Source organism: Leptonychotes weddellii, chromosome 6 (genome assembly GCF_054177405.1).
Source record: "Leptonychotes weddellii isolate Sample4059 chromosome 6, ASM5417740v2, whole genome shotgun sequence".
NCBI lineage: Eukaryota > Metazoa > Chordata > Mammalia > Carnivora > Phocidae > Leptonychotes > Leptonychotes weddellii.
The window spans coordinates 70,344,392-70,370,635 of NC_138374.1; the positions used below are offsets into that span (position 1 = coordinate 70,344,392).

Genomic DNA, 26,244 nt, shown 5'->3' on the forward strand with positions numbered 1-26,244 from the left:
TTTTTTTTTTTTTCTTAACATATATTGCATTATTTGTTTCAGAGGTACAGATCTGTGCTATGGTGAGTGCTGTTGAAAATTTTTGTCTGATTCCAATAAAAACAAGCAGCCAGGTTGTTCTCTCATTGTCATGCAAGAACGGTTTCATTTTGGGTCTTAAGTTTCCTTTTTTTACTGTTCTTCTTGGAGTGGATGGCTAACGTAAATGGGAGAGAGCTGGTGAGGCACCATCACTGCCCTCAGTAATGTTACGACCCTCCCCCCCCCCCCCGCCCCGCCGAGCAAATGGCTGGGTCAGTGCAACCTTCAGATTCTCAGCATGTGGCGAGCATTCACTCTCCTTGGAAGCCTGCCATCGATAAGCCAGCTCAGAACCCAACTCTGCTTCAGAAGGTCGACCCAGTAGCTTTCTCTGTCTTTGGGAAGATTTGGTACCTAACAGAAGTGGGGTGGGATTGAAACCCCCTTGTTGGGAGCAAGCCTCCCTTAATCTATTACCTGGGAACCGAAAGAACATTCCCTGGGGCAAGGTGGGCAACAAGATTTTTTTCTTTTTTTTAAGATTTTATTTTGAAGTAATCTCTATACCCGATGTGGGGTTCGAACCTACAGCCCCCGAGGTCGAGAGTCACACGCTCTACGGATTGAGCCAACCAGGTGCTCCATGGGTGACAAGATTTGAGGGTTTGAACTCTGGGGTCCTCCCCTGGGGGATTAAACACTGAATGTTCAGAGGGGGCCCCTCTGTGTCCTCTTTCAAGCTCCTGTGGGGTGGAAACAGAGGACCATCTCCTTACACTGTATTTACTGCACAGATTCCGAAGTCAGCTCTCCCACCTCGTGCATATGAAAATATTTGGAAGCACTCACTTGACTTTGAAATGCTCACAGCATTTTGGGACTCCCCCTTCCCTTGCGTTTTGCTGTAAAATTCACAATCCAGGATTCTCTGGGCAGAGAGCAGTGGGGTAAAAATGAAGTACTTAAAAAAAAAAAAAAAAAACCTTACACCTGTCATGTGGGCAACACCACGGACCTTTTCTTTTGTCTATATCCGGTGTATTGCTTCTGTTCTCATAGCTCACATTGATGCAGCCCCTGCTCGATGCCAGAAATTGTGCCAAGCTCTTCACGGGCGTTAGTTTCTATAATCCCCACCGCAGACCTGTGGGATAGGTACTAAGATTCTGATGTTACAGAAAACGAAACAAAACAAAACCCCAAAATGAAAAGAGGGCAAGTGGGCATATAGCAAGTAAGTGGCTTAACGTTGTGCCATGGGGTTTTTTTAGTGTGTAAAACTGTTCAAACAAACCTGCCCCAAATAGATCATTGTCTTACCCTTGACAGTGCGAAATTAGAATTTCCAGAATCAGGTTTGCCAATCCCTGTCAGGACCTTGTATACTTCAATATTCTCTTCTTTCAATAAGGTGGGGGAAAGCACCAACTGTCTTATTATGTCATGCATTTTATTTTTTTTAAGATTTTATTTATTTATTTATTAGAGAGATCATGAGCAGGGGGGAGGGGTAGAGGGAGAAGCCGACTCCCCGCTGAGCAGGGAGCCCGATGAGGGGCTCGATCTCAGGACCCTGGGATCATGACCTGAGCCGAAGGCAGACACTTAACCGACTGAGTCACCCAGGTGCCCCTATTTCATGCGTTTTAGATCTATGATTGTTTCCCCTCAACTTTCCCTTCTACATGATTTGAAATTGTAATAACAGGCAAACTCTTAACATTCCTGCCAACAGTGTGTTTTGTAATGCCTCGGTCACTTTGCTTTCAACTTAAAACATCATCTGATTTTCCGTATTCCACGAAAGAGTGAAAGGTACAAAGCCGACGTGCATTATTTGAAATTGTGAAAATATAGCAAAAAAAACAAAAACAAAAAACCTCAATGGCAAACAAAAATGGAAAGTAGTTCCATGTGATGAATGAAGGAGGTTTTACTCTTAATGCTGCTTCAAAGATAAAGAATATGAAGTCAAACCCATTTTTAGAGAGAAGCTTGATTTTTTTTTTGAACATGGTAAAGATATTTTATTCTGGCATTAATATAATTTCAACAAAATATTTTGCAATTTGTTTAACAGAAAATGAGTAAGTGTTTACTGAACATCTACTTTGTTCTCAGAATTTAAGGAGAGTATAAGCTATATATAAGAAACAGCTCCTAAAAAAAAAATAAAAAAATAAAAAAAAAAAATAAAAAAATCTTTAAAAAAAAAAAAAAAAAGAAACAGCTCCTGCCCTGGAGAACTTATAATTTAGTGGATGGGAGAAGATGAACACACCAATCAATTGGATTTTACCCAAGGCAGAAATTACTGGGTGTTCTTCTTCTCCTTCTTTCTGGTTCTTCAGCAAGATCTAAAGATTTGTTCTCTAAAATACATCGTGACTCTGTCCTCCTCTTCAGAGAAGCTTGATTTTGAATTTCAGAGTTAGCCTAATTTGGAGGTCCAAGATTAGAGTCCGTTTTCCCTCTATTTATTGTCTGGTTGTTGTGATTCATTCTTTTTTTTTTTTTTAAAGATTTTATTTATTTATTTGACAGAGAGAGACACAGTGAGAGAGAGAGCACAAGCAGGGGGAGTGGGAGAGGGAGAAGCAGGCTTCCCGCTGAGCAGGGAGCCCAATGCGGGGCTCAATCCCAGGACCCTGGGATCATGACCTGAGCTGAAGGCAGACGCTTAACGACTGAGCCACCCAGGCACCCCGATTGTGATTCATTCTTAAACCTGGCTTGAAATGTTGACAGATACTTCACTCTAACCTGCTTCAAGATGTGTCCTTGTGTTCCTCTTAACACTAGAGTCATCCGAAATCGGGCCTTCCCTTGTGGTTCACACCACTGTCCCGTTTGGAGTCACCCACTTGGAGCACAGCACCGAGGATGTGCAGGAGCTAATCTTCCAGAATCTGGAAGGCATCTTGCCAGGCCTGCCTCGACCAGTTGCGACCAAATGCCAGAAATGGAGACATTCTCAGGTAAGCAGAGAATCCGCGGGTGAGGACATAATTTTCTTCATCAGAATTGACTGAGTCAGCAGAACGGACTCCTTTTTCTCATCTCTTCCACTCTGTAGTTCAAGAAATGAACGATGTGATCTCTGGAGCAAATATTTGTTTGCCTCATGTGTAACCGTAAACTTCTACAGGTCTTACTAGCCCGTTATTTCTCGATGAGAGCTGCGTACAATTTTCCCCAAAATCTAGCATCTCGAGACTTACACACCCAAAAGCTGGGGTTTCCTATGCAGGCAAGGCCGGTTATATATCATAATACAGCTGTTTCTCTGGGGTTTTTCTAAATCAGGACTGTGGTTATATAGAAACCACTTTAACCTCCCCAATTTTTTGCAATATGTCAAATTAACCTTGTAAGTGTATTTTGCTACCACAATTTTCATTTTTATTAAGTTCCCACTTTGGTTTTGACTGCCGCCAGCAAAGCTCCTTGGGGGACAAAAGTGAATACCTGTATAATTCAGCTACTTGAGTTGTTTTTCTGGGTTAGATAAACCTGCTGATCGCTCGGCTAGCTCAGACTTCAGGCTCCTTGCACTAAGTAAATGTTGACTTTTCTGAAAATCTCTGCATATTCCAACAGAAGTTTGCAAGTAATTGTAGAAGAAGTCTTTTGATCTGTAAACTCAGTTGTAAAGCCGTTTGGGGACAGTTGCGGCAAAGGGCAGAAGAGAAAAGCAGCAGTGACTATTTTACCCCAAGATCTCCGAGCCCGTGGACTAACCGATTTATCAGCGCTGCTGGTTACCCAACTTGGGAAACCTTTAGGAAAAAATGGTATTGTGAGAAATTGCAGCAGATTTTGTATATTTTACATGCAGGGCTTTCCAAAAATCAGAGGAAATGGTAAATTACTTTCTAAAATACTGCAGCATGCCTGTGTGTTTACCTGTGTCTTCTCAAGTTCAATTATACAGGGAACTTTGGGGAAAATATTTACTTAAACGTATCATGGTCACTTTAGAAGACTTTACTTTTTCCTTTTAAAAGCATTGAAAAAAATCTCAATAGCTAATGTCTTTATGTGCTACTAACTCAATTTTAGGTTGGTTTGAAAAAGAAGACAGGGAAATCATCTTGTTACTGTAATTTGAAGCTAGATGTATTACACGGCAAGTCCTTTTGCAATTTATAAATATTCCTTTAAAAGGAACAATAGTTTGTGAGTTTCTTCTTGTGACTTCCGCAAAATAATTTAATAAGCTGGAAAGATGGGTTAAAATCAACTTATTTCTTCAAACTTAAAATGTGTTAATAGAAATAGATTTGCCCCAACCACAAAATGACCTATTCAAAGTTTGTGCAATATCACAAAATTTAATAAAAAATATTTGAATACAAAGTACATCCAAACCCTAGCCATGATTTTTATTACAATTTGGATATTCTCTTTTGAAATTAACCCAGTGCATTTACAGCTCTGTTGTCACAAAATCTACATTGGCTGCAAAATCTAAAAGGGAGTAAGTTGTTTCATTAAAACTTAGAAGTTTGCATTTTCCAGCATCCATAACCTTCTCATAGTACCTTGAGCATCACCCTACAGAACATAACATCATCATTTATGGCAGAGATCTTGCCTACATCGTGAGATAGATGACGGTGATGATACATAGATGATAGGTAGATAGATAGATGATAGATGGATAGATGGATGGATAGATAGATGATAGATGGATGGATGGATAGATGATAGATAGATGGATAGATGGATGGATAGATAGATAGATAGATAGATAGATAGATAGATAGATAATCTCCCATATCACCTCAGAAAAAGGAATAAGGAATGACAGATCCAGAGACATAATAGGATTTAACTAGTTTTTGGTTATTATTCCCAAGAGAACATTTTGCCAGTGCTTTTCAAAGGTCCATTGTAACCTTTGAAATTTGACATAAATAAATGTGTGCACCCCTCTTCCCTTGCCATCCCGGAACACATGCTCTACCTTCAATAAGCTCACTGATGCACGTGTATGAATATGGTCTACTATGTGCATAGACTGAAGGGAAGGATTGTGTAGGAACAGGAACAGAAAAGAAAGAGGAACAGAAAAGAAAGAGGAACCACCCATTGGTTTTGAACTTCCATTCATTTCTGAGCAGAGGTGCAGTCCCCATACTGGGGAAATCCTACCCATGTCTTCTAGTCTAGGTCCCACCCTATGTTCCTTTTCTTTTCCTCCTCTCCCTCTCCTGTTCCACCCCAAATGTCTCCTATTCTTCACACTCCCCCCTCTTTCTGACAAATGGTAGAGCCCTTCAAACCCTCATTTTATGAAATCCTCGGGAGACCACAGAACTGGCATCCCACACCCCAGGCAGCAGTGGGTGGTGTGGATTCCCCATCCTAGACCCCTTTGTCTCCATTCATTTGATTTTTTTCCCTTTTTTCTCTTCTTTTGCGATCCCTGCCCTGTCAAGGGTAGAGGAGAAGGGGGTGGGGATCAGGAATCATGAGCACCCATAGTGTGCAAGCCAGGAGCTGGGCCATTCAAATATGTGATCTCATTTAACATTGAAAGTAGTCTGATGAGGTTGCTAGTTTTAACCCCCTCTAGCGATGAGAAAACCAAAGCCTCAAAGCCATGAAAGAAATTCCCAAAGATCCCTTGGCTCATAAGGACAAAACCAGTCTTCCCACCTGCCTGTCCTTCCCTGCCTGTCACTGACCCGCTGTGTCATGAGGCTGCTACAACAAGCCACCACCGGCTTAGGAGCGTAAAACAACATAAATTTACTATCTTACAGCTCTGGAGATCAGCAGTCCAGGACGGGTTTCATGGACTAACATCGAAGTGTGGGCAGGCTGTATTTCTTTCTGTAGTCTCTAGGAGAGGAACCATTTTCTTGCCTTTTACAATTGTTAGAAGTTGCCCACATTCCTTGGCTCTGGGCCCTTCCTCCACCTTCAGAGTCAGCAACAGTTCGTCACATCCTCATTGTGCGTCCCTCTGGTTGTTGTGTCTGCCCCTACTCTTCCTTTGAGGACCTTGTGATTACTTTGGGCCTGCCTGGATGTTCCAGGAAAATCTCCCCATCTTGGGCTCAAGTGATCAGCGACGTTTATTCCAGCTGCAACCTTCATTCTCCCTCGGCATGCAACATCACATTCGCAGGTGCTGGGGATTGGGATGTGGGCATCTTTGGACAGGGTTGGGGGGAGTGCGATTTCTGCCTACCACACCCTTTTCCCTCCAGACTTCCTTGGTAGATGCCTTTATGAGGCAGTACCTCCTGCTGTCGTCATCAAAGCTCCAGGGAGAGCAACCCCCTTCCAGGCTCCAGCCCCTCTAAGGAAGTGTCTGCTATGGGAAAGGGGTAAGGGCATATGGGGGGGGGCATTCTAGTTTCCCCACTACTGCTCTCCCACGTCCTGGGCTGCCTTTAAAGTTACAGACCCACAGTGACAGGAAAGGGTGCACGATGTCTGTTCATTACTCATTTAGCTACTCATTGACTCAATAAGCATTTAACAAATGCCTGCGGCATGCCTGGGACCCGGGTCCCCGAACCCCAGGGACTAAGATTTGCTGACGGCCTTCTTCAAAGACACTGGGCTGAATTTTTGGTCTTGAGTAAGATCACGGTGCATTCTTGTGGGCGCAGCTCTGCTGGGAAGAAAGAGGTGGACGAAGGAGGAAGGCGTGTGTCAAAGACTTGGGAGCTGCTCTGTGCCTCCCATTCGGGTTTGCATAAAACACCTGAGGAGGTGGTTTGAACAAACTTAGCAAAGCAATGGCAGGTTTTCAGGGTTCTCAGTCCTCCCTTTGGCACTCTTTGCCCTCCAGAATTTAAATGTTTATCCAGCTCATAGAATTGGATGTCTAAGCTGTGATGCGTTGCATGAAGGCTTCTGAGACCAGCATGATGCATTAATGCCTTCAGTAGGAGAGTAATTGCTGCAAATGCCTTCCCGTGTACCTCGACGGGACAGGTGAGCAGTCCGATGACCCTAATACTCTCACTGCTGTGTACTGTGCTTTTTTCCCTTGTTTCAGGGCTTCTTTTTTTTTTTTTTTAAAGATTTTATTTATTTATTTGAGAGAGCGAGAATGAGAGAGTACATGAGAGGGGGGAGGGTCAGAGGGAGAAGCAGGCTCCTCGCTGAGCAGGGAGCCCGATGCGGGACTCGATCCGGGGACTCCAGGATCGTGACCTGAGCCGAAGGCAGTCGCTTAACCAACTGAGCCACCCAGGCGCCCTGTTTCAGGGCTTCTTGCAATGCCTTGCTCCAACTATCATAAATGTCTGTGATTTGCTTGTGAGTTGAACTCTGATTTTCCCCCACCTTTCTTGAGTCCCCGAAAATGCCAGTCGTTCTTTCCCCTGATTTATTTAGCACACTCATGGAGTACTGTCTTTAAAACAAAAACAAACCAACAAAGAAAAAAACCACTGAATGTATTTTCAAATACCAAGGAAATCAGGAGAGGAATTTAAGGGGAGGGAAGGAAGATGTTGGTATCTCTGGCAAAATAAATGGATCCAGACTAACCTCTTAAGCTTTTGCAGTACAATTAGAAATCAGGTATCTTCTGTAGTTACATTTTTTTTTTAACTTGGTCTTTTGCCCTGAGAGAATGCCTCCTCTCTCCCTAGTGGCAGTCTGTTCATATTTTTAAGACGAATCATGAACTCTTTAAGAATCTAAATAAAAGCAGGGGTGCCTGGGTGGTGCAGATAGTTAAGCATTGGACTCTTGATTTCTGCTCAGGTCATGATCTCAGGGTCGTGAGATGGAGCCCCAAGTTGGGCTCCACACTCAGCCAGGAGTCTGCTTGAGATTCTCTCTGCCCCTCCCCCCCCGATCTCACACACTCTCTCTCAAATAAATAAATCTTTAAAAAAAAAGAATCTGATAAAGACTATGAGCATGAAGGTTCTCATCATTTCAAAATATATATGTACACATGGCCACAAAAATTGCATACAATTATGAGGATTTAGTCCTCCCATGAGTCCCACGTTAAGAGTACCTGCTATAAAGTTTATTCTACTATATCCTGCATAAATCAAGAGCTCTTCTCAGCCCAGTCTTGTGTTGCAGTCAAAGAAACACAATTCCACAACCAAAAGAAATTTAAAATACAGGCATACCTTATTTTATTGCACTTGGCTTTATTGCATGTCATAGATACTATGTTTTTTTAACAAATTTAGGATTTCTGGCAACACTGGGTTGAGCAAATCTATGGGCGCCATTTTTTTTCCAACAGAATGAGCTCACTTCATGTCTCTGTGTCACATTCTGATAATTCTCACAATATTTCAAACTTTTTCCTTATTATTGTATTTATGATGGTGATCTATGCTCAGTGATTATGACTCTCTGAAAGCTCAGATGATGGTGAGCATTTTGTAGCAATAAAATACTTTTAAATTAAAGTATGTATGTTTTTGAATACATAATGCTATCGCACACTTAAATGACTCCAGTACAGTGTAAATGTAAATTTTACATGCATGGGAAACCAAAAGAATTCATTTGACTCACTTTATTGCAATACTTGCTTTACTGTGGTGGTCTGGAACCAAACTCGTGATACCTCCAAGGTGGGCCTGTAACTCCAATCTTTACGAATACCTTTTATGAAACTTTAAAGAATATCCAACATTTGTCATCCTTGCCAGCACTTTTGGAAGTCTCTCTTCTCATTCTCTGTATCTCCCGCTTCTGGAAGCTCCCCCACACCTTCCCTGTGCACCTTTACCTCTTAATTCCCCACTGAAGTTTCCCTGACCAGCAGCCCTGTGGGCTCATCTCTTCCTGTTGTCCTCCCTTCAACCTCCCGTTCACATTCTTCACTTTAACCTTTTTTTTTTCCTTAAACAAGTAACTCTTCACCCTTTTTAGTGCAAATTTCCCATTTTGGCTTCCTCATTACCTCAGTTGGCATAGTCCTTGCCAGGAGTAGAAAGAATAAAAGAGAAAAGAAGGAATGTACAACAGCTTATGGCCAGAATTTTCCTTAGTTGTTTGTGCTTGGTGGGGGGAGAAGGTGCACACACCAAAGAGCCTGAGGCCACCTAGTACTTACATTCTTGCCCTCTGAGATTAATTTTGGATGTGTGATGGTGTCTAGGTCATCCCTGGAAGGTCAAGTAGCAATTCATATTCTCATTTTTTTCTTTTTCTTTCTTACCCATTTCCTGGTGTATCGCCCTCGTTATCTTGTTTTGCTTGGGTTGGAACTAGAAGGCAGTGACTGCTTGCACGAAAATACCAAAATTATAAACCCCAAGGATTGTCCTCTTCAAAATAGTCACCTTGATAAGCTACACCCTTATTTCCACAAGATGGGGCATGTCTTTCAGAGCCTGGCATGTATTCTTTGGCCTATCATTGGTTGGATCAGGTCTTTAGAATTTGAGCTTGAATTCAATGTTTTAGGAACAAAGCCATTTGGACTTAAATCTTTTTAATAAAATGGATGGTCAATTTTGACACTTTTCTTAAACGTTACAGATTCAAACATACGGCCTCCCAGGATAAGTACTCTGAAAAAAAAATAACCATTGTGTTTATCAGTTCAAGTACGTTCCTTGTGTTGCTTGGTAGTTTACGTGCACAGTAAAATCATACTCTATTGGTCCTTCTGATTTTTCTCCCATATTTGTGCTTTATAATTTCTAGATTTTTAATGATGTGATTATGATCTTGGACTCTGGCATCAAACAGATTTAGGTTGAAAGCCTGGCTTTTGGTGGGCCTCTGAGCAAGCTAGACTGCCACACCAAGTCTCAGGGCCCATCTGTGACCAGTAACAACTGAACCTGGCTCATAGGGTTGTGGTTGGAATGAAATGGGGCAACACGGTGGAAAACATTCACCACAGACGCTAGTACGAAGCAAGTTCTCGGGAGATATTACTAAACGCATAGCAAGAGGAGGAAGAGAGGACATGGGGTCATTTCCTAGGAGCCGAGCTCGTGCGTCCCTTTCACTTGCTTTCTTTTCTTGACTACCTCTCTCTCTTTTTTAAAGATTTTATTTACTTATTTGACAAACAGAGACACAGCGAGAGAGGGAACACAAGCAGGGGGAGTGGGAGAGGGAGAAGCAGACTCCCCACTGAGCAGGGAGCCCGACATGGGGCTCGATCCCAGGACGCTGACATGACCTGAGCCGAAGGCAGATGCTTCACCGACTGAGCCACCCAGGCACCCCGACTACCTCTCTTCACAGCCACTTGCTGTCCTACTTTTTCATTTTTCGCACTCTCTTTTCAGAGTTTCTCTCTTCTCTGTGTTCTCTGCTTCACTTCTGCAAATAGCCCTGGACAAGGCATGTTTCTGAAGGACTGATTCAGTGCCAGGTGCTATGACACTTAGTCGTGCCATAGGGACCATTGAATAACATCAGAGCAAGGTGAGACCAAAGAGGTGGACTTGGTGGATGCAAGGAACTCTTGTCAGTTGTTGTTGTTTTTAAAGCTTATACATTTTTCAGCTTCTTGCTATTTATTCCCAGACTGACTTGCACATTCTTTAGTGTTTGGTAGTTAAACATATTTATGCCATTTACGCCATGAGTCAACATTTCCTGGCATGACATTTTGGCCACAAGAGTGCTCTTGCCTATGTGCCATGAGTTTCTGGTAATGTACGGAGAGCCAGAACAGGCCCTTTGGGATCAGTGGACTCTGGCATGATCCAGTCCATCAACAGCAAGACACATTACAGGTGTCAGCACTAAGCTGACCATTCCATTGCGTAATCTCCCACCTCTTTGTCACTGGCTCATTACTGATGAGTTGCTTCGGTTTATTATGAGGTAGCTGCATGTATGTGAGATCATTGGCTGAGAAGTTCTGATCATGGAATTAGGGATGTACAGTCACAGTTTAATTGAAGTTTCTATGAGCAGATATTTCCCCTTTTCACAAAATTCCATATTATGCAAACTATTAAATGTTTTAACACATAGGAATTTAATTAAATCATTTTTTCTTAAGTACTCATGAGACTGACCCTGCCATGTATTCAGAATCACACTTTTTCAGAAGAACTAATTATTTTGGGCAGCATTACTTTATAGAAAACTTTTTAAAGCAGTCTGTCATTTCTCCTGGGCAAATGCTATATATATTCATCTGTAGTCAGTATTACTACTTAAAGCTTGATGATGGAGGTTATTGTATGGGTGTGAACACCCCAAGAGAAGTAGGCCTGATTCCAGCACTATCCCATAAAGGGTAAGTCTACTTGATCTATTTAGGATAGACATCAGCATTATGCTATAAAACTAACAAATAAAAAAGTTCAGTTGCCCAAAGCTATTTATATCCACATTAGAAATTAATAATGTATGTCCATGTTTCCATTTCACACACCTATACTGAGCTCTTACTCTATGCAAGACATTATGCAGGATTCTAAAGACTCAAAGACAGCTCCCTTCCTTCAAGGAGCTTGCTATATAATTAGCAAAGCTGACCAAAAAGCAGATAATCATGAGATAATGTGGTTTGCTATAGGAAAGGTATGTATAATATACTCTGTGAACAAAGGGAGGTTTTTTTAAAGATTTTATTTATTTATTTGATATAGAGTGGGGGGGATAACGAGCATGGGGGAAGGGTAGAGGGAGAAGCAGACTCCCCAGTGAGCAGGGAGCCCAACGTGGGACTCGATCCCAGAACCCTGGGATCATGACCTGAGCTGAAGGCAGATGCTTAACCAACTGAGCCACCCAGGTGCCCGAATACAGAAAGTTTGAGGAGAGTGGCAACACATAGCTTCCTAAGAGAAGACATCACTTGAGCTACAAAATGAAGTCAGACTGGCAGAGGGAATGATGTTCCAACAACAGATGCACTTTCCCAGAGGTGGGAGAGCACAAGGTGCATTCTTTCTTTTCACCTTGGTCTTTGCACCTTGGTCTAAAGTACCTCTTTAAACATGACAGCCCACATCATCATTTTATTACACTGAGTGTGTGTGTGTGTGTGTGTATGTGTGTATTCATTATATATTCTTTCTATATATTCATTCTCTCTCTGTCTCTCAAAAATGCCATTTATTTTTTATTTATTTTTAAAAAATATTTATATATTTATTTTAGAGAGAAAGCACGCATGTGCCAGTTCGGGGAGGGGTAGAGGGAGAGGAAGAGAATCTCAAGCAGACTCCTGGCTCAGTGCGGGAGCCTGACACAGGGCTCAACCTCACGACCCTGAGATCATGACCTGAGCCAAAATCAAGAGTCGGACCCTCAAAGGACTGAGCCACCCAGGCGCCCCACAAAAAATGGCATTTATTAATCCCCTAGTCTGTGTAGCTCACTGGGCTTTGTACTTAACTCACTTCACCCTCCAAGCACCCTGTGGAGTGTCTGCTTCTTCCCCGTTGCACAGATGAGGAAGTTGGGAAATAGAGGCTCAGTACCTTAAAAGCCAGGGCTTTCAAACACCTCACTCTACTGCCAGTAATTGTTTGAGTTCTGGCTTTCCCCCAATTATGACACATTCTCCCATCATCATTCTTCTGCTGCTGTTAGCTAGAAATAATAGTTAACATCTATGCTCTGATTTTAGAAAGCAATTTTCTACTTCTTTCCATTTGATCCTCACAATTCCAACAGATCAGGAAGTAAATATGACTATCTTTGCTTCAAATGAAGAAACTGGGGTTCACGTTGCATGGTTTTCCCTAATGTGACGCAGCTGGTAAGTAGCAAAATAGAAATTGGAATGTTTCATTTTAGATACAAAAGTCCACATTTCACACTGTATGCAAAAATTAACTAAACGTGGATCATAGACCATAAAACCTTAAAGTATAAAACTTCTGGATAAAAACAGGCGAAAATCTTTATGATCTTGAGTTTGGCAAACATTTCTTAGATAAGATACAAAAAGCACAAGCCATAAGAAAATAAATTGATAAATCGGGCTTGATCAAAATTAAAAACAATGTCTTTGAAAGACACTGTTAAGAAAATGAAAGGACAAGACAGAGACTTGGAGAAAACATTTGTAAAAACATGTATCTGATAAGAGACTAGTATCCAGATGATATAAAGACCTGTCACAAATCAGTAATAAGAAAACAAATGGCCCAACTATTTAAAAATGGACAAAAGATTTGGAAGAGCACTTTACTAAAGAAGAGGTTATGAATTTAACCATGGGGATGTAAGCTTTCTACAATGAAAACTGTAAAACATTGCTGAAAGAAATTAAAGGAGACTTAAATACAGGAAAATATACTGTATGTTCATAGATTGGGAGACTTAATTATTGTTTTTGAAGTAAATTCTGTGCCCAATGTGGGGCTTGAACTCACGACCCTGAGATCAAGAGGCACATGCTCTACCAACTGAGCCAGCCAGCTCCCCTGGGAGACTTAAATAATTTTAAAATGGCAATATTACCCACAGTGATCCATAGATCACTTACTGTAATCGCTGTTAAATTCCCAATGGCCTTTGCAGAAATGCTGACCCAAAAATTTATATGGAGTTGCAAGGGACCCCAAATAGCTAAAACAATCTTGAAAAAAGAACAAAGCTAGAGGACTCACACTTTCTGATTTTCAAACTTACTACAAATCTACCCTAATCTAAATAATGTGGTAATGGCATAAGAATAGACATATAGATTAATGGAATAGAACCATGAGTCTGGAAATGAACCCACACTTATGGTTAATTGATTTCTGTTAAGTTTCCCAAAAACATTCAATGGGAAACAATAGTCTCTTCAACACATAGTGCTGGGACAACCAGATATCCACATACAAAAGAATGAGTCGGACCCTTAACTCACACCCCATCCAAAAACTTACCCAAAATGGATTAAAAACCCAACTATGCAAGCTAAAATCATAAAATCTTAGAAGAAAACATAAGGCTGAATCTTCACAACCTTGTATTTGGCAATGGTTTCTTAAATATAACACCAAAAGCATAGGCAACAAGAGAAAAAATAATTTGGACTTCATCAAAATTAATAACTTGTGTGCATCAAAGGATTAAGAAAGTAAAAAGACAGCCCACAGGATGGGAAAAAATATTTGTGAATCACTTATCTGATAAGGGTCTACAATCCAGAATATATAAAGAACTCTTACAACTCAATGGCAAAAAATCAGACAACCCAATTTTAAAATGGGTCAAGGACTTGAATAGACATTTCTTCAAAGAAGAGATACAAATGGTCAACAAGCACATGAAAAGATGCCCAGTGTCCTTAGTTATTAGGGCAATGCAAATTAAAACCACAATGACATACCATCTCATACCCACTAAGATGAATATAATTTGAAAAAAAAGAAAGAAAGAAAAAGGAAAAACAAATCCTGGTAAGGATGTGGAGAAATTAGAATGCTCCTACCTTGCTGGTGGGAATATAAAATGGTTTGGATGTTGTGGAAAACGGTTTGGCAGTTCCTCAATAAGTTATACATAGAATTGCAGGATGACCAAAGTATCCCCCTCCTATATACCCAAAAGAATGGAAAACATGTGTTCAAACAAAACCGTGTCCACAGATGTTCATAGGAGCACTATTCACAGTAACTAAAGGTGGAGATAGGCCAAATGTCCATCATGGACACAAATGGATAAACAAAATATGGTATATCCATAAGATGGATTATCATTCAAGCATAAAAAGCAATGAATTTTACCTCAATTAAAAAATCAATCATTAAAGGGGTACCTGGGTAGTCGGTTAAGCATTTGACTCTTTATTTCAGCTCAGGTCATGATCTCAGGGTCCTGGGGTTGAGCTCCACATTGGGCTCCCCCTCACCTTCTGCCCCACCCCCTGCTCTCTCTCTGTAAAATAAATCAACTGTTAGGTGGGAAATCTGTCTTTAACATAGTTCTAATAAGAGGACCCATGGGAAATTATATAGAATACACATATTAAATATTTGAAGGACAAAAAAAAAAGCAATGAGGTATTGATAAATGCTACAATGTGGATAAACCTTGAAAACATTGTGCTAAGTGAAAGAAACCAGACACAAAGACTACATCTTGAATGGTTCCACTTATATAAAGTATCTCGAATAGGCAAATCCGTAGCGAAAGAAAGCAGATAAGTGTTTGCCAGTGGCTACTACTAATGTCATATGTATTTTAGCACACACAAAAAAGAAGAGATTGGATGGCAATCCACACAAAAAAATGCTGAACATCACTGGTCGTTAGGGAAATGTAAATTAAAACTAAAATGAGATGCCATAACACACCTACTAGAGTGGCTCAAATCAAAAACTCTGAAGGTACCAAGTGTTGGTGAGGATATAAATGGAATCCTCACCTAGCACTGCGGGAATGCAAAATGGCACCAGCCCCTTTAGAAAACACTTTCATAGTTTCTTACGAAGTTAAATACACACTTACCATCTGACCCAAGGGCCCTACTCTTAGGGATTTACCCAAGAGAAATGAAGACATACATCCATATAAAAACTTATTTGCAAATGTTCATAGCAGCTTTATCAATAATTGCCCCAAACTTGGAAATAACCCAAATATTCATCACGTGGTACATGGGCAAAACGTTATACCTCCATACATGAAAAACTACTCAGTAATAAAATGAAACAGGCTGCTACTATCTGCAGTACATGAGTGAATCTCAGAAGCATTATCTAAGTGAAAGAAGCCATACTCAAAGGCTATCTACCGTATCATTCTACCTGAATGGCTTTCTGGAATAGGTAAAATTGTAGGGACAGAAAATTGATCAGTGGTTGGCAAGGGCTATGACTAGGAGAAGGAGATGAACCTACAAAGAGGCTCAAGGGAAATTTTGGGGGGTGACAGAAATGTTCTCTGTATTATTGTTGTGGTAGTTAACATGACTGTGTACATTGTTAAAATTTATAAAACGGTACACATAAACAAGGTTGAATTTCACCATATATAATTTATACCTCATTTAAGCCGACTTTTCAAACCACTTGTTTTTTATCCTCCATTATTGTCTCTCTGAGGAGCACAAGCGTTGATTCTTTTAATTTCACAGTATTGGAAGTAGAAAGGAGGGGGTTGTTTCTGGATCTGAAGATCAAACTGGCGGCAATCTTTCGGCCAAAATCTCACAGCGCAAACAAAAAGCCATTGGGTTCATTCAGCACGATTGAGGACCAGAAGAAAATAATAGCTGTGCTTCTGGGTCATGAAGAAAAAGAAGGGGGAAAAAAAAAAAGAAAAAGAAGGGAAATGGAGTGAGAGAAGTGACGCAGAAGGATTGAATTGGCGGGGAACCAAGCTGCTGTTAAATGGGGGAGAAGTCATGATTAGGCCCACTTGAGTAGGAAAGATGATTTTAGCTTCATGTCTAGACTCACATATCCAAAGCGTTTTTGGCCTTCTGCATCCTAGGATCCCAAGCAATTGGAGCCTTGGAGAGACTGTGGCACAACGTTTATATTTAGATGAAAACAAGAGGATCCCAGTCTGTTAGATCACCTTCTGGCCTGTCCCCCCAGCACCCTACGCAGGCTTGCCAACTACACATATTTGTAGAGTTTATGCATGAATATACTAAACCTTGCTGAAGGGCAGGAGAATTTCCTATTAAATTAAAAACTCTAAAGGGGACTGTAATACGACCATTGTTTTGTCTGTTATCACTGCAAGAGTACTAGGGAAAACAGTATCTCATTCTTGATTGTGTGCTTGTGAACAACTCCTCGTCGAAATAGACTGCTCCAGTGTTTTCAGGACTCTGAAAGATAGAATAGATCTCTAAACAGGTTGAATATAGACCTCAGGAATTGAATATACAGTTTGAGCAAAATATGTCCTTCACCGTTCAAGCCCCACTAAAGCTGCTACATGGATCATATAATTGATTTGTGGCGCTTCCTGCTCACATCTACCCCATGGTTTATTAAAATAGAATAGACAAATACCAATAAAGCGAAAAGCTCCACTGAGAATTGACCAAACCACATCACTTTCTTCACACCTAGGGTATTCCAACCAATAGTAATTTTACAGCGACTGTCCGTAGTCCCAGACACAGAGTTCTGCAGCCGGGAGCCCACAGCACAAGCAAACCTTCTCCCTAAAGCACAACAAAGAAACGGGTTTATGAAATCACCATTAAATATAATAGAACACCGGAAAGACGTGTTGAACAGAAGCAAGAGGATGTGATGAACATAATGCATAAGAACCAATTAACAATGTTGATAAAGCTCTTTGTGAATACAGAGGACTGTAACATAGGAAACTCTCAAACACCAGTGGCCACAAGAAGTGCAATTTTTTTTTTAAGGAAATATGCCTAAAAATAGACTAAGTGGAATAATCAGCCCTCCCATTTATCATTATTATCCCAGTTCTCAGTATCACTTATCTTCAATAATATGCAGCGTATGGTTAAGAAATAACCCGTATCATCACTTGTCTTAATCATACGGCAAATATATTCCATATGTGTAGGACCTCGGGCTGTACCACAAACCTCTGAGCACAGAGAGTTGACTGTTCTAAGAGAGAACTTTTAAAAGATAAAGACATAAGTTGGCTAGGTCACCCAGAAGAATTGGTTTCTTTCCTCCCTGACACCTAGAGCTTTCTAGAATGCATTCCCCTTGTCCCAGGAAAGAAAGTTATTTAAAGGAATATTTAGACTTCATGTCTGTGCAGGCTCACTGCCGCTTTGACATGAACTAGAAACATCGCGGACTGGGTCACTCGGGTCTCCAGTTTTAAAAATAAAGACAAACATCTGTATGTCCTATCACGCCCCCGCACACACACTCATGTTCACACATACACACTCGTCTAGTTCGATCTTACACACTTTCCAGGGTGTTCTTCACGGTACCATTTTATGAGGTGAGGTGGAATTGTCTGGGTAGGAAACTGTCTTCACTTGCTGTTTTGAAATTCAGGTTGAGTCAGATACCCCCGGTGCCTTTGCCTGGGATCTACAAAAGGTGAGCCTGAGGCCGCGAATCCCGCTTTCTGGGGGTCAGAGAAAGGAGCATAGGTACCCGAAGAAGAGTGGTCTCCTGGACGGTGCAAAAGAGGAAGAGCTGAGTTAGAATGGGCAGGTGTCGAGGGCGATGACACAGAAGGAAGTAAGTAACACGGTAATTCCGAAGGTAAAGGAAATTTCAGAGACTGAAACAACAATAAAGAAAATTATTATCATAGAGAGAAGAAAAAGTTCCTCCACGTTTAAAGACCATTCGAACACAGAGAATTTAAAACTTTCAAAAGTTTGAATTAGTTTTTGGTGGGCCCATGTGCACACATCCTTTGAGCAAACATTTATTCAACACCAGCCACATACAATGGAGGAGGAGATGCAGGGAATACGAAAATGAAAAAAAAATAACCGTCAACAAAACAAAACAACCCCCGTAGCTCCCTGTTTCTGAGGACTTGCAAAGCTTTTAAATAACAAATATTTCTTACCAGATTGCAATTTGGTGAGTTAAGTGTAGCGGAATCAGCAACCTTTTACGGCATTTTCATTAGTCCCCAAAGGGATTTTTTTTAAAAAATAAAAGAAAGGGATAGAAACACTACATTTTTAATTTAGCCAATAGCACACATTTTTTTTTCCTCAAGAAAAAAATGCTGAGGGGTTAATATTATTTTTCACTGACCCATCAATGAAGTCTCATCCTTTTAGACCGCCTGGGCTGGATCCCCATCTATAAAGATGTAAACAGACATTTCCACTAACATGAGCACAAGCCCTGGTCTCTCGTCCTTTTGTTTACATTTCTCCCTGTTTTTGTAAACAGGAATATGATAGATGCTTCAAACCAGTGCCTTGGGAACGTGGTAGGAATGGGGAAATGTATACATAGAATCAACACAGACCACATTTTCTCCCTAGCCTCATGCAGTTTGAAGGTAGGCATTTATTCTGCATTTGATGAAGCCTTTTCCCCTAACCCCGATTTTTCTCTACAGCCTTAAGTTTACTACCTGAGTATTTAGCTGCAGGTGAACAGATGAAGGATGTGTTACCCCAGATTCTAGTTCTAGCTAGATGAATATTTGGATAGAAGAGAGATTGCACAAGTTTCTGGGAAATGAGTCGTACACAAGATTTTATTCCATTTTTAAAAATTACTTACCTACTCACCAAGTCCAAACGAAGGTTATGCAGTGTTACCTGAGATTACTGGTGGTTTCTGCAAGCTGACCTCCGCTTCCCAGCACCCCCACCCCCTTTATGGAAAACATTCCTCAGGCTGAACATCTCTGTGCTCTGAGCCACATCAAGCACCTCACTGCGTAGTAGTGGTTCCAAGCATTTTTATTTCATGGACCAGTAAAATCCCTCTAAATGTTTTGGGAACCAGTATAATATTGCTATCTTTGCATTCTGCAATTAAGAATTTAAAAAGTAAAAACACGGCCACAAGAATTTAATGGAAGGAATAACCAAAAAAAAAAAAAAATAGCAAAGATAGAACCTCATAACCAATTTATAAGTAGAATACATTTAGCTCTGTGAAAAAGCTCATAATTCTCCTTATTTTTTCTCTTCTTGCAATAGATTGACTTTTGGGAACCACTATCTTTGAGCTTTGCATTGAGGCCATAAAAGAATAAGTTAACCAAGTATTCAATTTCTGCTGTTTATGTACCATGGCATGGATTCAGGTTTTTACTGTCTGCAGAGTAGAGGGTTCAGGTTTTTACTGTCTGCAGAGTAGAGGAAGTGAAGAAATGTAGGAATCAGCCCCATATCATCTCAGCCCTTCTAGCTATTCATATTGCCGGTGTGGCCCATAGCTCAGAAGGGGACTGTCACTCAGAGCTTGCCCCCGTCAAGTTAGTGTGCAACTAGGAGACAGTAAGCTTTCCCCGGATGCCGGGAACAGTCGGAGGTAAGAGCCACCCTCCGACACTGGAATTGTTAGAAATCAATTTTAAAAATTCAGTGTGATTATCAAAAGCACAAGGGAAGCCTCAGACATCTCCGTTTGTCCAAGACGCAGGCATACGCAAGTCCGATTGACGTGACCCTCAGGAACATAAGGCAACGTAAGAAAGCCATAAAAGTACTCAGTCATTTATAGCACCTGGGTTGGTTGGTTTGTAATGTGAATTATTTCAAATGCAATTGCAAACTAGAAAATCAGTGTCATGGGGAATAGTATCGGTCTCGGACATGTTTATGTTTTCAAGCGCTCTGGGTAAATTTCCTCACAAGCAAAGAGGAAGCCTTAGCAAATAGGGAGGTCTGAAGAAAAACCTGAAAACCTCCAGAGGTGCCTTTCTTTAGGACAAACCGTGGTTGTCATGGTGGCCTTAACAACCGTTGGGTTTTCTGCCTTGGTAAGCTCTTCCACAAACCTGTCGGTGCTGATGACGAAATCACAAAGACATTTCCCCCTCAGTGAAATATGAATTGATGAAGAAGGCTACATCCTGGATATTTTAAATTTAAATCAAAATGGTGTCTTTTAGGGATGCCTGGGTGGCTCAGTTGGTTGGGTGGCTGCCTTCGGCTCAGGTCATGATCCCAGAGTCCCAGGATCGAGCCCCACATCGGGCTCCCTGCTCAGCGCGGAGTCTGCTTCTCCCTCTCCCTCTGCTGCTCCCCCTGCTTGTGCTCTCTCTCTCAAATAAATAAATAAAATCTTTTAAAAAATGGTCTTTTAGGAGCAACTGCCCCCCAGGGCCTATATCTTGAAGGAGGAAGCCTAAGCCACAGAGATGTCACTAGATGCAGAGGCTGGGAGAACGTCCATCATGCTGGTCACTCTACTATGATGCGTATTGTTTGTGTTAGTGCTCGGGTCAGAGTTCTATCGGTTTCGAATTATCTGCTCCAACCCTACTTTTCCCATGAACCCTGATAGTTTTGTAGTATTGTGGCCAGAGCCAAAGTACCTGTCTTATTTTCACACGGCTGTCAAAGCCCCACTGTGACCCATGGAGGGACAAAGGCATGGAGGGACGTTAGGAATTAAGGGCTGGGGGTGGTTATTAGAAGAAATGAGAAGTGGGTGTCTGGCATCATCTAGAGGAAATCACTCCTGATGTGCTCCTAATTCTTGGCTCTGAAACATGTCTGGTTTGGACAAAAGCAATGCATCATACTCTCCTGGCTTCATGAGAAAAGAAGAAAAAAAAAAAACAGTGAAAAATATTTAATTCGTTTATTTGTAATTACGTGGTTGCTCTTCAGGCTTCGAACCCAGGATGGTTTTATAGGATTCCTCTCAAGTGCCAAGTCCAGTTGATCTGCCTGAAGCCATCAGGTGGGGAGGATGCTTCGGCCACATCTGGGCTCCATGGGAAAGAATGCCACAATCAATTAGTGGCATCTGTCCGGAGATGCGGCACAGGGGTCACCCCAATCGCAGGGGTGAGGAGATGAATGGGCTGGGAAGACAACCACACGTGGTCCTGGAATCCATACGTTTACCTTTGGAAAGGAACAGATTGATTCTCTGTCGGTTTCACCTGAGGCTGTTCCTTTGGATGAACTGAGAACGTGGAGGGTTTAAACTAGCAATGCTGAAGACAGTCGCATAGGGACCCAGAGATGCTGTGACCAGAAAAAGCCCTGCTTCAAGGATCCTGCTGCTCATTATCTTTGGACTTGCTATGCATTTACTCATATTAAGTACCCACCATACTTCTCTCCTTCCCCCATTTTTTAAATTAGTTTCAGGGGTAGAATTTAGTGATTCATCAGTTGCATACAACACCCAGTGCTCATTCTGTCAAGTGCCCTCCTTAATGCCCATCACCCCATCCCCTTACCCCATTTTATATTTGCCATATTTCATTGCTTGTGAGACACCACGGAGTCGGGATACACCAGGACTCAGTCAGGAGGTTGTTTTCACACATGTGAACATGGCTATTTGGGGTGGATTAACAGTGGGACCGCCACTGTAACCCCTTGATATTTTAATTAACAAATTATGTGAGGACCATTTGAGAAAAGAGTATGAGTCCTGGTCGCTGTCTGGAAACCTTTCTTCCCTGCCACAGAGAAAGTGCATGACCAGAACTTGCAAGACGGGTATCAGTGGCTCCGAGAAAATGCCAGAAAGTACAATCCAGTGGAGCACTCATGTAAGAAATGCTCTAGGAGGCACAGAGGACAGACTGTGATGTGGGGAGGAGCACGGATGTGGACAACTCTGAGTTAGAGTGGGGAAGTCACGCTCTATATGCGAAGACATTTTTGGAACGGCTTAACCAGTATTCCTCTTTTATGTCCTTTCTAGTTTTGCAAAAGAACTACTTGTAGATAAGTACAAGAGAACTATTCTAGTAAATATAAAGCTATGTGTCACGTTGCCACCATTTTTCTTCCTCATTGGCGCATAAAATACTGGTGCGTCTTCCGGTTGACCGTGCCTTAGATTCAGTGAAGTACAGTATAATTTACATCTCTGACAAGTGAGGAAATGCAGGAGCAAGAAGCTAATTGTTGAAATGTTGTCACATTTTCTTATCAGGTTGGTTGAGCATGTAGGGTTAGAACCGGTGAGACCTCATCTTGCTGTGCCCACATGGATGTCCCTTAGTGCCACATTTCGGAAAGGTTGGTTTTAAGGAACCAAATCATGGGCTGGACAGCTAACTAGAATGGATCAACCTAAAATATGGCCGTGCTTGAGGCCACACAGCAAGATTGTTGTGTTTGGGTAGATGCCTGAGCTTTCGCCGTCAGCTGAGGTGCGGAAGGAAGAATGCATGTCACCAAGTGTATCGCTGGATTATTTTTTGCTAATTAGCACCTTCATGTTGTTGACAATCCCCATTTTGAAGTCGCTGTTAGCCTTCTGGTCTGCTCCTCTCTCTTGTCATCTTTAATTTCATTCTCACACCTGAGGGACTCCTTGTGTGTATGTTTACAGCTAATAATCACGACACAAAGAACCCATTAGGTTAAGCCATGTGAAGATGGACAATATTTAACATCTGTGACCTGCAGAGTCAGCAGCTTTGTGTGGTTCTGCTTCATATATGACACATGAGATGTTCACATGAAACAGTTCACATGACGAGAGGACAGCCCTGAATTTGTCACTATTGAGAGCATCCTAAATACAGTATCTCTTCCATTTGAGCTTCTGCCAGCTCAGTGGGTGCCTCTGAATAACACTTTTTGTGTAAATGGTTCCCTTTGAAGACCTTCATTTGATCAATTGCGTGTACGATATTGTCTTTTTTTTTTTTTTTAACTCAATAAACGTTCATTGCACACGTAATAGAGGCTAGGCACAATCCCCAGCCTTGGATACAAGGATTGGTGCGGCCCAGCCCCTGCTCTTCGAGGCATGCAGTCTAGGAAGGGAGACAAATCTGGACGTAATTACAGTGCAAAACAGCAAGTAACATCACAGATAAAATAACTCGCTGTAAAGGCTCTTGCCCTGCCCGGCAGAGCACGAAGACCTCAGTGCAGGTGACGTTTGTGCTGCTTCTAGAAGGGCAGCGAAGAGGGGGGAATGGTACACCATCACCCCGCAGGACGGCTGGTTCAAAGTCACAGAAACACGACAAAGAAGAGCGTGTTTGAAGCACGCTTCAAGGTGAGTCCACCTAAACGCCGTGAGATTGATTTCCTCCCCAAACTGCAGACTTGGCCAATCAGCAGCCCAGTCTTCCAGCCACGTGACCTCGCATCTGGCCCGTACCAGTCATCAAACGGAATTACACGGCACCGACAAACTGTCAGCTCACCCTGGGCAGAACGTTCTCCCACCAGCTCCCTCCTGCTTAATACCTGTTAATGTGCAGTAGTGATGGTTTATCTGTACCGGGATGTCAACTGAAATGTGTCAGAACTTTACCACACATGGAGATTTGTGTGTGTGTGTGTGTAAATTATATATAGACATACACGTATGTATATATGAGTACATATGAATGAGCTATCCCATTTATGTGATTTTCTAGATGCGTTAAGCTAAGAGACCATCAAAGTTTTTGTTTTGTTTTAAAAATAATACATATATATGGACATGCATTATTTTGTATTATACATATGTGCATTCGTATATATGTATATGAATGAGTTACTCTGTTTATATGAATTTTCAGATGCATAAAACTACCAGTGACTATCAAACATTTTTGTTTGTTTTATTTAAATTAAGTCTTCAGGGGCGCCTGGGTGGCTCAGTCGTTAAGCGTCTGCCTTCAGCTCAGGTCGTGATCTCACGTCCTGGGATCGAGCCCCACATCGGACTCCCTGCTCAACGGGAAGCCTGCTGCTCCCTCTCCTGCTCCCCCTGCTTGTGTTCCCTCTCTTGCTGTGTCTCTCTCTGTCAAATAAATGGATGAAATCTTAAATAAATAAATAAATAAATAAATAAATAATCAAGTCTTCATGGAAATATTTCTGAAAGTGTCAGAAGGGTGAGTTCTGGAGTCCGCGTGCTCTGTTCGGATCTCTGTTTCTTCACCTCCTAGCTCTCTGTCCTTGGGCAGGTGACAAATCTTCCTGAGTCTCAGTGTTCTCCTCTATAAAATGAGAATAGCAGTAACCGCCTCACAGGGTGGCTGTGTTCATTAAATGGGTGCACATGTAAAGCATGTGTATGCAGCAAACATTCAAGAAATGCTAACAAGTAATACTTTATGCATATTAGAACTGGTTCTTGAATATTGGGGCCATTATTATGAGCTATGAAAACATAGCTGGCACCCTCATGGCCTATTAAAAGTCAGAAAATGATTTGCCCCTCTACTCAATGGTCCCAGACTGCCAAGCTTCTGCCCAGTCTTGTCTGGATTTTGAATGTTTATATAACATCCCTTGTTTTCAGACTACCAGCTCTCACACTCTGAAATCATTAATATGTATGAGAACCTAACAGTTTTCCCTTAGTGTTTCACTGGCAAATCAAATAATCCAACCTGTTTAAATTCTATCTGAAGTAGGAATTTAGGGGCGCCTGGGTGGCTCAGTTGGTTAAGCGTCCAACTCTTGATTTCAGTTCAGGTCATGATCTCAGGGTTATGAGATCGAGCCCTGCATCGGGCTCCACACTGAGTGTGGAGCCTGCTTGTCCCTCTCCCTACACCTCTGTTCCTCCCCTTGCTTGCACAAGCACTCTCTCAAATAAATAAATAAGTAAAATCTTTAAAAAATTAAAATAAAATAAAGTAGGAATTTAAAGGCTCTGACTGAACACCCAAGTCTGTGCTTCAGTGTCCACACTCTGTGTTGTCTGTTATATCCACTCAAAGATCTTGTGAGCCGATTTCAAGATTATTAGCTATGGAAAGACAAATGCTGCATGAGCTCACTTCTATGCAGAATCTAAACTAGTCAGACTCATAGAAGCAGAGAGTAGAATGGTGAAGACTAGGAGCTGGTGGGAGGGGGGAATGAGATGTTGGTCCAAGGTACGAAGTTTCAGTGACACAGGGTAAGTCTGTTCCGGGGATCTAATGTGCAGCAACATGACTTAGTTACCAGTACTGTACTGCGGTCTTGAAATTTCCTAAGACGATAGATCATAAAGTGATTCACCAGAAAGAAAGGAGGGAGGGAGGAAAAGAAGGGAGAGGAGAAGAGAGGAGAGTAGAGGAAAGGAAGGAAAAATGATAACTGAGCTGATGATATATTAGTTAGCTTGATTATGATGATGATTTTACAATGTATACATATGTGTATCAAAACATCAAGTTGTACTCCTTAAATATATACAATTTTTATTTGTCAATTATACTCCAATAAAGCTGGGAAAAATCAAATTGCAATTGAACATAATAAAACTATGGTATAATTTTTAAGTAGGCTCCACGCTGGGTGAGGAGCCTCATGAGGGGCTTGAACTCAAGACCCAGGGATCAAGACCTGAGCTGAGATCAAGAGTTGGACACTTCACCGACTGAGCCACCCAGACACCCCCTGTGGCATAACTTTTAAAGAAGATTATCTGCAGTGTGTATGAAAGATGCTGCTCCTATCAAGTGACCTCCAGGAAAACGAGAGGATGCTCTTAAAATTTTACATTCGTATCTGAGCAACACAGGACTTTAAACGTCCCTATCTTTAGTGATTCAACAAAGAAATAATTGTAACTAACCTCCTTATTAAAGCTAAATATGGCTTATAAAAAAATCTATGCAAACTTTTTCTGGTTTTAAAAAATCGTCCAAGCATGTACTAACTCAGCTTACCTAGAACCAAATCTCAACCCCATAATCCAGATAGCATTTGATACATTTCTTGATTTTTTTTGGTAATTTTTAAATAAACAACTCCTTGTGGGCCTT

The 26,244-nt window shown here is 41.5% G+C and overlaps 1 protein-coding gene across 4 annotated transcripts in view; it reads left to right on the forward strand.

Annotated features, from left to right (window-relative positions):
• The window catches only part of RNLS (renalase, FAD dependent amine oxidase), a 262,142-nt gene that overhangs the window by 212,767 nt on the left and 23,131 nt on the right, over positions 1 to 26,244 (forward strand). For 3 of the 4 annotated variants that reach the window (XM_081824373.1, XM_081824371.1, XM_081824370.1), the window contains exon 5: positions 2,824 to 2,999. In XM_081824373.1, the coding sequence (XP_081680499.1) occupies positions 2,824 to 2,999 (176 nt within the window). Of the gene's footprint in view, positions 1 to 2,823; positions 3,000 to 24,113; positions 24,326 to 26,244 lie in introns of those variants that run through there. The other variant, XM_081824374.1, reaches the window with a different exon arrangement.